Here is a 12,660-nt window from a genome sequence, read left to right as displayed (position 1 = left end):
TTTGAGGGTGGTGATGTAGCACTTGTGGGACTCAAGTTGATCGCCTCGTGCCACCCCGACTCTGAAGTCCGTAGGGAACTTCATCGCCAGATAGTAAGTGGAGACCATCGCACGTAAGGCATGGGTGATGGGCCGACCTACTATGGCATTGTACGGGGAGGGAGTTGCGACCATCAAGAAATCATGGTTGAGCCTTACCATGCTAGGCCAGGTGCCAACTTCCATAGGTACGGTGACTCTTCCCAAGGGCCTGACTTCCTTTCCACTGAAACCTACCAATGGAGTGCTTGCAGGCTTGAGATCGCTCTCCCGGAGCTGAAGTTTGTCGAATGTTGCTTTGAATAGGATATCTGCCGAGCTGCTAGAGTCGACGAGGACACGCCTGATTTCAAATTCATTGATCTTTATCTTTATGACGAGCGCATCATCGTGGGGGTAGTGGACCCCATGCATATCATCCTCTGTGAAGAAGATCGGGTCTTCCGTCCTTGACCGCTTCGGGGGATTCTGCTCTTCCCTGGAGTCCTCGCGAGCTGATGTCCGAGCTGTAGCCGAGGTGCAGTCCGCAACGATTGAACCTCCGACAATCACATGAATAGTTCCCCGAACTAGTCTTTCTTCAGGGGGCTGCCTCTGTGGCTGCTCTACTTGCCTGCTGGATTCGGGAGCATCTCTACTCTGCTCCCCCTGCTAACCTACTTTATTATTATTATTATTCTGTACAAAATTTCTTAAGTATCCGCAACGGATGAGCTCCTCTATCTCGTTGCGGAGGTTTTTACAATTTTCGGTACTATGACTGTGGTCTTTATGGAAATTACAATACAAATTTTTATTTCTTACACTAGGATCCGCCTTCAGCCGAGGTGGCCACTTCACATACGGGGCATCCTTGATCGCCATAAGGATCTCGGCCCGCTTCGTGTTCAGGGGTGTGTAGTCCGTCCTCTCTGCCGCTGGAGCTTGGAAAGGCTGACCTGGCCTTGCCCCCCGAGGTTGGTCCTTCTTCTTCTTGCTATCACCCTGAGTTGAGGGCTCTGTCTCCCTTTTTCTTTTCTTAAGGGCCTGTTCACCTTTCTAGTTGATCTCCTCCTCCGTCCCTATAAACTGATCCGCGAGCTTGAGGAAATCGGTCACAGTCTTGGACAGATTAACAACCACATGCCACTTGAATTCCTTGTGCGTGATGCCCCTCTTGGCCGTAGTGAGCCAAACTCTGGGGTCCATATCCGGTATCTGCAGACAAGCGTCATTGAACTGCTTGACATAACTCCGGATGGACTCTCCCTCCTTCTAGACTATGCCAAGGAGGCTCTCTTGGGTTCTGGGGCACCGCTTGCTGGTGACAAAATGAGAAGTAAAGACTTGCACGAACTGTGCCTGGCTCCTTATTGATCCAGGCACAAGGTTCTCGTACCATGTGCGGGCCACCCCTTTGAAGGTGGTGGAGAAAGCCACACACATGCAGGACTCGCTGGCCCTCACTAAGTGCATCTGGGACTGGAAGGCGTCAACATGGTCATTCAGATCGAAGGATCCGTCATACTTATCCAATGGGGGAACTTTAAAGTCCTTGGGCATAGGAACAACAAGGAGTTCTAGAGATAGGGGGGATAGAACTGAGAGAAGTGGAGTAACTTTTACTTCACCCGAGCTTACCTCTTCCTTACCCTTGAGCTCGGGCAGGTCGTGACTAGTAGCTCGGCGAGCTCGGCGATGCCTCCGCTACTTCTTTGTTGGATCGGCGTTAGTGCTACTGGCCTCTGTATTACCGAGCTCGATGGGCCCAGGGAGGGGCTCAGACTGTTGTTGGTAGCTGCGAACTGAGGGGCCCTGCCTCAAATCTGCGGCCAGTACCTCGAACTGGTTTTCGGCAAGAGGGAGCTCGAATTGCAAATGCTGAGGTGACGCGGGCCTAACTGGCTGGTAGGCCCTACCTGATTGCAAGCTGCGAGGCAGGGATAGCTGACCTCTCTTTCCTGTCGTGAGACGATGCCGAGGTCTCTCCTCGGTGAGAGGGACGTTCGTTCCGGCAGCGAGGCTTGCCTTGCTGTGTGGCCGGATGCCGAGGAGGGAGCGGCTACTGGGCCTGAGGTAGTGGAGGAAACTGCTGTTGATATTGATACTGGGAAACTTGATGCAGCACTTGCTGCTGATAGAGTTGAAACTGCTGGAACTGTTGCATTTGAGCTTGCGTAGCTCGCATGCATTGCATCAAGTCTTCAAGCTGGTTCTGAGTTGCCACCAGAAGAATGATGGAGGGTTCAGTGAAGGCTGTTCTAATTGTGGAAGGAAGTGGAACATTCACAGGTGCCACTGTTTGAGGCACATTCAGGCTGGGAACTCCATCCGCAGAGAGGGGGACAATGAACTGTCCAATGCAGACAATGAGAAGCTGGGGTTGCTCCTTAGAGGCGTTTTGGTTTGCACCTCGTCCGACATTGCTGGAGGAAGCCCTGGATGCTGAGTTCTAAGAGTTGTAGAGATTGGAGGAAGGCTTTTTGAAGCGTTCCCACAGACGGTGCCAAATGATGTTGCGCGATCCGGGCATTCCTAGCTAGCGGAAACCTAACTCCTAGTTGGCGGCAGACGATACTTGAGGCGAAGAGGAAAGTGAAGAATTCCCGGGGAGCTCGCCCGGCGGGAACACTCTGATGCTTAAGTTAGAACTCTGAGAGAACTGTAGAGAATGCAAAGAGAGAGCTAAGAGTGCAGATGGCGCAAGTTTCAGTACCTTTGCCCCTTGGGGATCGGGGTCCTTTTTTATACTGATGCCCTGTCAAATTGGACGTAATCGTCTCTAGCCCTCTGTCGCAGCCGTTATTCGCCAGGGCTGCGCAGGTAACCGTTGTAGGGTACTACCCAATCAAGTGAAAGGCACGACCCAGAAAGGACAGGCACGCCGTCACCTGTCGAGAGACGTGGGCGCAGACCGCTGGTGCTGGCAGAGACTGCACCATCAGTCAGAAGACATGGGTGTAGTCTGGCAGGTACAGTCTTGCCAGATAAGAAGCTTCCTGAAAACGCCGCATCGCTTAATAGCGAGCTGCCTTGGAGCAAGCTATCCCGTAGCGAGCTGCCTTGTAGCAAGCTACTGGAAGCGTCCCAAGGTGACTCCGCCAGGTCCTTGAGATGGCCCTTTTGCCTAAGGATTGGAACAAGGTAGAGTGGTAGGTCGGAGGTAGAGTGGTTAAGGAACTTACTAGCAGATATACCACTTTGGCCCTAGCTAGTTCCATTTATATCTCTCCTTTGCAATAGTCAAGCAGCAATAGCCAAAGCCAAGAATAAAACATATAACAGTAAAAGAAGGCACATCCGCCTAAGACACAAATTGGTAAGACAATACCTCAACAAATGAACAATCACGCTGAATTTCGTAAGGTCTGAAAAGAATCTTGTAGATTCGTTAACCAAACCATATATTTCTAATGTGGTTTATGAGGCATCAGTAGGAATTAGGTTGAAGCCTGTAACATAAATCATTAGTGATGAACACCCAACCTATGTTAAAGAAGATACCTGGAATTAGGTTAAATGGGTAAAAATGAATCACTAGATGACTTGGGAAAGCACTATCAAATTGTACCCTATTATAGATGCCAAAGTAAGATAGTGCTTACTGCAATTTGAGGAGGTGAATGTGAGATTCTTAATCGGTTAAGAACAGTGTGTTTAGTGCACACTAAATAACCAACCTAAGTGAGTGTGTATTGTGGCCGCTTCTATGAGAGCTCTAAAGGCCCGACTCTCTAAAACACTCATGATTTCAAGAAGGGAACAATGATGAAATGTTCCAAAACAAAATAACCACCAAGGAAAGGTAAGTTGGGTTGGTTGGCAGATTAGCTAGTTACATTCAAAGGGGAAAGGTTGAAGGAGCCTAACTCTACTCGTACTCTATAACATTATTTGTTACACCTAAGTGTTGATTAAAGTCCAAAAGATATCACCATGAATACTTCTCTCACCATAATGCTCAGGTGTCCGATCTTCTTGTAATTTTGAATCTTGTGGGGATTGTTGGAGGGAGATTTAAAATTTCAAGAATCTCTTCTCCCCCTCCCTTTTGTTTTGGTTTTGTCTTTTCTCTGTTTCCCTCCTCTTGCATGTAGGAGACTCTTGTCCCACATTTCTTGGGAAAAGAATTGGCTTTGAGTATATTACTAGGATTGCTCTCTCTATGGGTAGGGACTCATAGGAGAGCAATATATATCTCTACATGCATGTGAGGGGGGTTGGGGGTGCTTTTCACACACATGTGTGTGCTGAGTCGAGTTGAGTCGGGTTGGGACGGGGTGCGGGTGTGGGTGCGTGTACACCAGGTCGTTTTTTGCCTTTGACTAGTTTAAACTATTTTGACTTTTGAATTTCAAAGTTAATTTGAAATGCTTTTTTATCTTCTTTTTCTTGTTCTTTCTGTGTCCCTATGTCTCTTTGAACAGGTGCCTTATTGCACTGTTCTAAAGAGACACTTCTCTTTGTAAAGACACGTTTGTGTTCATTCGGGTGATTGAGAACACTATAAATAGAGTGGTGGTCGACCCAACATTACACCAACAAATTCACTGTTTTGTCTGTCTCTTTCCTGAGCATCATCTCTAAGTGGTTCACGGAGGTCTGATATGCATGTCTACTAGTGGCACGTGGACTGTTTTATCTTGACGATCGATTTGCAATCACCCAGTTGCACCATAGAGGGCAAATGCGGTTTTAAGGAGAGTGACCAAGTGGCATGACTCAACCCTTTCTTCTTTGTAATCTTCTGCTTCGCCTTCACAATTTTGCAACATTATCGATATTTGGTTTGGAAAGCGTTATCGATAAGTTCCATTCTTCCTTATTTACATTATTTACCCAACACTAAGCCTTGGACATTTTGAGGCAAAGGCCCAAAGGTGTAAGCTACAAATAACTCTGGGCCTAAGCCTTGCTGATGGGGTCTAAGGCTATTGAGGCCAAACCTTTTTTCATAACTTGGCCTCAATAGAGCCGGAGCCGGGGGGAACCCAGGGGAGCCATGCCCCCTATGGTACCAAAAATCCTCACTTGTGATATACTGTTTCATGTACATTTCCCCCTCCCACCACTCCAATTTGGCCCCCCTATGACCATCCATATTTATTCCTCACCCCACCCCCAATTCATCATAGGTTTTGGCCCCCTCATGAAAATTTCCTAGCTCCACCCCTAGGCCTTTGGCCTTGCCTTAGGAGTTTTTTAGAACAATTCAGCCAACTTTTCTTTATCCACTAGAATTTTTTTTTCTTGTTGGGTTCCCATTAAAACTGAGTTGCAGTTTAGCAACTTCAATCCTGGCCACTCTCAACGAAGAATGATTGAAGAGACACGGGTGAGGGGCAATCAACCCAACAGAGATCCCTATGGAGTTCTGGCCAAGCCTCAGTTATAGACAGTGTTTTCATATGCTGCAGTGACTGAAAGCATTATGATTGCCACTAATGACACGCATTATTTTAATAAGTTTGAAAAGAAGGGTTAGCGCACAAAACAGTTATAGATGAGGAGAACATATCCATAGAGGCTAGAGGGAATTCAAAATTACATAACTATAAAGCCAATACAAAGGTCCAAAACAAATCAAAGTATTACAAATTACAATGTATGGATTGGAAAGAAGACTTGGGCAAAAACAGAGTAAAGAAAATGAGGAATTAGTAATCTGTTATAGTCAATAGATTCATTAGAACCGCAGTTTTCATCATCGTTGTTGAATTATTCACGAGGAGAGCTTGAATAGATTTGGAGACTATGAACATGTTCATTGATAAAACTAATGATGAAATCCCATCTACTTGGGTATAGGCTGACAATGATGAATAAAATCTCTTAGATCATAATCTGCACACACCAAATTAGTATAAACAGTAGCAAAGGTCTTGAAATATCGTTGCTCAAATCATTAATGGTGGGCTTTGAAGATATATGCACGTTGTGAAAATTTCTTTATGTTTCCACTGTTGCAATAGAATTGAATATACACCATTGAACATATACCGAGTAACCCACTAACAATGTCAAAAACTGAATGTAGTTTGCTTGAAGGGAAAAATCCCTGAACATATGGATGTAATTACAAGAATATATGAAAACTAGAGGTATCAAAAGATGTTGTGGTTTGCAGGAAAATCAATCTAAGATTAAGTTTGTTTGTTAAGCTAAGTATAGTCATCGACGCTGCTGTTTGCAGATGCCTCCATTTGTTTTCTCTTGTATCCTCTTCTCTGTTCATCTTCCTCAACAATGGTATTTGGTGAATTCTCCGTTAGTTTTGTTTTGGATTTGCTCCTTGATTCATCTACCTTCCCATCAACAAATGCTAAGAATGAATGAAGGCGTCTAGACCGTGAGCTAGCATGACTAGAAGAATCTGCTTCACTATTAAACTCTTGGCTGAACTGCCGCACCACCGAAATGAAGTATATGAAGAGTGCCAAAAAGCATGCAATGCCACATATGAGAAAGAGGCCCCAAAAGCTCCTAAGATGAAGCCTGTTAGGTTCAAGCTCTGTGCTCTGCGAACAAGTTTTTCTACTCAGCCACTTGTCATGAATCCTTTGGAGATCACCATTCTCTGATAGTGTGAGAATGGCAGTGGACATGTCAATGGGTAGGGGAGAATCTCTTGGAAATGCCTGATAAGGAATGAAAAATGAAGAAAAAATATCAACCGAAATACTATATAAATAAACTTGGCTTGAGTTCAGCCTATATACTAACCAATTTGTGGGTTGTGGCTGTAGTTTAGTGGTGAGAATTCCTCCTTGAGATGGGGGAGGAGTGATCTTTTTGTTATCCACATCCCCCCTTGTACATTTCAATTCTTAGTTTTAATACAGTTACTCTTTTCTGAAAAAAAGGTTTAGCCTATAACTTGGATACTAGCACCAGCATCATACCCAAATATGCATTTTGACTGGGTTATCTGGGAGGTCCAATGTCTAGGCCTGCCTATACAGGCATATTAAACTGAAAGAGAACATATTAAAAGTACAGAACTTGTGATCAAGAAAACAACAAATATTTATGACAACAAATCTTCCTCTGTTCAGTTATTGTGAAAAAAAAAATCGTCTTTTAAGATATAGGCCTATAATCTTTTCTGGTTTGATGCTGAGTTATCTCTGTTTTCCCGGTTCCCTATTTGATTTTGTAGTAATACCATTTGATCTTATTGCAACTTACTGTAAATTAACTGAGTGATTATCAAATTAAATTCCCCTTGGTCAGACACCGAAAACAAGACCTTTATCTTATGTAAACAGGTATTCATCCATGCATCCAAAATAACTTTGATTGTTCTTGCTAAGTAGATACTTACAAATCCCCAGCCGCTTTTGGTAAATTCCTCACCTACTATTGAGAACTTGCACTGATTTGAGAGGAATAGCTCCACATATGAACGCTCATCTACTACAGCTGCAACTTTCCCCTTCTCAAGGGCTATGGCATACTGTTCTGGTGACCCAAGAGCAACAAGTCTAGATTTAGGGATGTTGAGCTCTTCAATCAAATAATTTTCAGCAAAGGACCCTACTTGGAAACCAATAGGTTCTGTACTTGTTATCAAGCTTTCAATTCCTTTAATTGGTGAAGAGAGCTGTTGAACTGTGAGGATTGATGTTAGACTTGCGGTGTAGCTTGAGTTGATTATAAGAACCACAAATAGCCATATGAGCAACACTGAGCGTCCAAGAGTGCTAACTGTGTTCTCTCCTAAAGAAATCATGAAATCTCAACTAGATAAAAATGTCTATACAAACATCAAACTCCTTTTAAGGACCTAGAATTAATCTTCATATAGTTTCACTTACTATGAGCAAAAAACAAAGTTGAGAAGCTGAACCTGCAGGTTGAGAACAGAAGGGCGTGTTAGATGTGCTACACATGGTGTCATAGGAGTGCACCATTCCAAAAAGAAATGCATGCATTACTTGAAAATCATGTCTGAGTACTAATATCCAATTTATGATCTCCAGACAAGTCTTGGGACATTGGGTGCACATAATGACAGACTGCAGGTTGAGTACTTTTTTACAGATCCATCCACAATTACCAAAACTAAATTAAGTTCTCCAGTTCACAATGATTACCCAATGGGTTCTGTATGAAACCAAGTTGATTTGTTAAATATCCATCTTTTTTACACATTCAATCATAAAGTAAGATGTTAGGGATATTTTGATTTAACATAAAAATTGAAGAGATTCTTAAGTAGTTACCACAGAATTGTAACAGCTTGTTTTCTAGGTGGTCCCCGGAATTCATCATTCATTCTATGTTCCAGAATCCAGATAACTACTCCCACAGCAAGGAAAAAAGCTGCTGTTACAGCCCACATCATTGGAGTGAATGGGCGAAGGAAAGCCCAAGCACTTGAGTTTAGCTTCCTCATTGGGGCCACTACAACTAGCCCTGACTCAATATATGGCTGTGTAAAATCCACAATCTTTGTTCTGTTTGTGACAATTGCAATATCACCTATAACAGCATCAAAGAACTGTACAGATGAAAAATAAATGAAATCAGTAAATAGCATGCACCACTTTACCTTTATAATTTTGTAGTGGATGTTATTAGAGTGCTAGTACTCACATCTGTTGTAATCAAACGCACAAACTCATTATAGTTTGGATTCTCCAAACCATCTCCATAGGGAACAAACCTATATGGAACAGCATATGGCAGCAAGTTTATGGCTGCAAGAAATACATCTATGCAGTAGCCCTTGACCATATCTGTTCCTGGTACTTGTGAAACAAATTCCTGAAAGCTAACTCTTTTGGGAATGCCAATTCTCAATTGTCTCCCATTGTTTGGGAAAACCCACCCACGTGGCTTTGTTGTTGTATCTCCTGGCCAGATTGGATTATTTAGTTTTTGGTTTGAACTTGAGCGGTTGGGTGGCTTTGCATAGAGTATCTCAGGTGGCACAACTGACAGCCCGGAATAATTAGACCAGTACCCAATCTGTCGAAATCCAGTTCCAATCACATTAATGATGTCAAATGCAGGATTAATAAGTGACCTATCTGAGTTAAACCGAATTGGTCCAGTCAGGCCTGTCATATTGGTCTGTAATATATTGTTCAGAAATTGTTTCCCTCCATCAAAAATGTTCATTGCTTTAAGGTTTAGAGTCCCTCCTGAAAAATCACTTAATCTTGAATTATTGGAGAATGAAATGGTACCACCTTGATAAAAAAATGCCTTAACTGCATGAGCTATCATCAATACAGTATCATAGGCATATAAACCATAAGGATTCAACCCAATAGAGCCACCACTGATCTGATTCCACCTAGAAACGAAAGCTCTTTTCTTCTCTGAATCTGGTGTGTGTGGGCGTAATGTGAGAACTCCTTGAATAGAATCTCTCTTTGCTGGAGGAAGTGGAGAGGTTGAATCCAAAACAGTAGAGAGCCAAGTAGTGGTTATCCACACATAACCATTCCCCATCATTCCAAGATAGTGGGCTACATCAAAGACCAATTCACCTGATTTGGCATAAGTTATTAAAACAATCACCCTGGACTCCATTAATGCCACCTTAATCAGTATATCTGTAACTCCACTCCGAGTAGCTCCAGGGTCAGGGGGAAGTGCAGCTTTATAAGAAATTCTGCAGCGTCTCTCTGCAAGTTTATCACCTAGTGCAGCTACGCCATTTCGGCCACCATCATCATCAGTGAAGACTGCAATTACGTCTCTCCAACCATAGTAACTCACCATATCTGCGATTGCAGACATTAGGAACAGATCATTGGGAGCAGTTTGCAGAAAGAAGGGATACTGGAGAGCAGAGAGGGTAGGATCTAGGGCCGTGAATGATAGCAGAGGGACTTGAAGTTCATTTGCTAGATGTGAGAGTACATGGGCCATAACAGGATGCTGAGGACCAATAATGGCCACAGTATCTGCCTCCATGTATTGTAGAGCTGTGACAAGTAACCAAATTAGAATTACAAGGATTAGATAATGTAATCTATGCAAGACCAACTGTAAATATGGTGAGAGTCCACAAGATATGGCAATGCAAAAAGCAAGTGAAAGAGAAATTAACAGAAGAATAGAGAAGGGATATTCAATTCACAAAGTACCTCCAATTATGCCAAAAAGTCCACTATAGTTGGAGTCATGGAATGTAAGAGCCAGTTTGCTTCCACCAAGAATGCTGAGATCAGAATTCACATCATCCACGGCAGCCTTCATTGCAATCCTTGCAACTTTTCCATTTATGGTATCAAAGGTGAAAATAGCTCCGATGTTCACAGAGGCAGGTCTTGAACCGCCATCAGAAAACAAGGCAAAGTAGAGGATTGGCAGTAGTAAAAGCCAAACCAGGTTCATGATGGGACAAAATGACGAAGAACCAAATTATCCCACCCTGTTTACAGAACTGTGCAGTATCAATTATCCAAATGAAGAGAAAAAAACAAAGGAGTGACAACCCATGCACCAATTTAAAATGCAAAGCTTATGGGAATTAGGAATCATCTCTAGTCCCAGAAATCTAAGAAATTAGAATTAGAACATGTATACACACAGAGAGACTCTGAGCAACAGAAACAGAAATCTGTTGTTACAAGAGGAAATAAAAAAAAAAAAAGATGTCAGAAACCTTAATTCGGTGCTACACAAGCACTCATGAAAAACAAAATGTTTTTACTCATCAAAGTCCAATACCCAGAAGCAGAGAAACAAGGGAAAGAAAAACGCAGAACTGTTAAATAAAGCAACGCCATAAATTAAAAAAATACATATTTAATTAAACCTCTGTGCAACAAAGAGGAAACCAAGTTCTTTCCCCGTAGAACAAGGTACGGAAACACCTCAGAGGGAAGAAATCAGTATTGCACACAAGATCTTATTTTGAGAAACAAGAAAGCAGTATTACAAACAACTTTCTACCAAGAAACATGAAAGGATTCATTTAGCTCGGCAGGGTTGAAAGATGCTTGTTCCTGAAAAGGTAAAAAAATATTAAAAAAAGAAAACCCTACCCCACCCCCCCCACAGCCACGAGAGAGAAAAGTTCTAGATTTCATATGAAAAGGAAATAACAACTTGGCTAAGCAGTGATTACTTCCCATTTAAAAAAAAATGAGAATACTTCAACAAAGAGAAAAAGAGAATACTCTATGTTCCCTATGCTGATGCTGAAGGAAACTTCGTCGGTTAGTTGGTTTCTTCCACTTACCACTAGTTTTGTGCTAGCAGTATAGCTGTGGCAGCCCCCTGTTAACAAGGGAATCGTAGAAACTGAAAAGATCACAAGAGATATGGAGAGAGGAGGTTAAGGAATTTGAGTAGGAGCCAGGAGGGTGTCGGAAGAGCACTATCTCTGATATGGGACATGATTATGACAATGACTATGGTAGTGGGTATGATGGTGATGAGGACGATGAATGGAGACGCAAGGTGTCAGAGAATATGAATGAATTAAAGATGGCTGTGGAGATTATTGTTGGGTCTCTAATATTATAGAGATAATAGGGAAGGAAAGGCTCCAGACTCTGCAAATGCATTAATTATGTTGCACTGGGTTATTTCAAAATTTTGTTTTCATTTGTAATGGATGAAGGGAACTTTTGTGAATGTCGTTTCTTTTAGATTGCTATCGTTTTCTTCATTTGTCTTCTGTCTCAGATGTGAGAGGATTAGGAGAGTTTAAATCTTAAAGGGGGAAAAAATCGTGGTTGAAAAGTTGAAACCGTTAAATTGGGTATTCTGATTTGATCCTCTGAGACAAAATACTTGCTACAAATTATAATCCACCCAACGAAGACTCCACCATGAATGAGGACGGATCAGCAACCAACGGGCCATTGTATCCATATGCCTCGGAAAATCTGAAGATATTTTACCTTTCTTTTGTCTATATTCAAGCAGTTCCTTGTTAATTACTGCTTTTAAATGCTTATTTTGCAAAAGCAAATTCTCATGGGCTTTTAATTTTTGAAGATAAGCCTGCAGAACTTGGAATAGAGGGATGCCCTGGTAGACCTAGACCTTGCATGTAATGACTAATGAGTTGCTCTCTGCAATTTGATACTCAAGGCACAGTTGCTCCACCCTATATTCATGGCCACGTCGACCCATTTTGGGCTGCCACATGTTTTAATACCAGAAAAGCAACAGCATATATGCTTTGCCTGGATTATCCTTCGAAGGTGCAAAACCAGGCACCATCCCTGTTTCTGTTGTTATTTGCAGATACCCATTTTGAGTTGTGAAATGCATTTCATGTTTTTTACTTCCTCCTCTTTAGTCAGAATGGTGACTCCTTCACGTCTCTGAAATGACAACGGACAACCATTTCTTTTGTAATTCTCAAGCCATAAGTCAACAAGAGCATATTGTAAAAGCAAACTTCTTTAAGTAAATAAATAAGTCACCTAATGACATTGAAGAATAAAGCTACCAAATTAACATTTTCTGGTAAACCTGCTTCTGCAATGCAATACAATAGTGAAAAACAAAAACCCAGGAGAAAAACTGGGTGCACTCTAGTCTTGAGGGTTGGTAGAACTGAAGCACTCGGCTAATTACAAAGTACAAACATAGATGTCATTGTTTGAAGACCTTTCTATGTGTCTTCTCTTTGAACCATTCATGGTTTCATTCTAACACATTCAT

At 42.4% G+C, this 12,660-nt stretch overlaps 1 protein-coding gene across 5 annotated transcripts; it reads right to left on the bottom strand.

The window, feature by feature from the left end:
- Positions 1-5,953: 5,953 nt before the first annotated feature.
- On the bottom strand, positions 5,954-11,667 carry LOC104606824 (glutamate receptor 3.2-like). Of its 5 annotated transcripts, none has more exons than XM_088890818.1 (7): positions 11,160-11,667; positions 10,122-10,408; positions 8,617-9,959; positions 8,244-8,521; positions 7,836-7,867; positions 7,343-7,737; positions 5,954-6,656 (listed from the first exon to the last, which is right to left on the bottom strand). In XM_088890818.1, exons 2-7 carry the CDS (start codon positions 10,369-10,371, stop codon positions 6,180-6,182), a joined length of 2,775 nt encoding a protein of 924 aa, XP_088746944.1. In that variant the 5' UTR covers positions 10,372-10,408; positions 11,160-11,667; the 3' UTR covers positions 5,954-6,179. The 5 variants fall into 5 exon arrangements, with proteins under 5 accessions (XP_088746944.1, XP_088746942.1, XP_010270513.1 ...); XM_088890816.1 differs by having other exon boundaries at positions 10,122-10,420; positions 11,222-11,667; XM_010272211.3 differs by having other exon boundaries at positions 11,222-11,667.
- Positions 11,668-12,660: the final 993 nt, after the last annotated feature.

The sequence above is a fragment of the Nelumbo nucifera genome, chromosome 6 (genome assembly GCF_055504915.1).
Source record: "Nelumbo nucifera cultivar China Antique chromosome 6, China Antique-T2T, whole genome shotgun sequence".
Lineage (NCBI taxonomy): Eukaryota > Viridiplantae > Streptophyta > Magnoliopsida > Proteales > Nelumbonaceae > Nelumbo > Nelumbo nucifera.
This window is presented reverse-complemented; position numbering and strand designations above follow the sequence as displayed.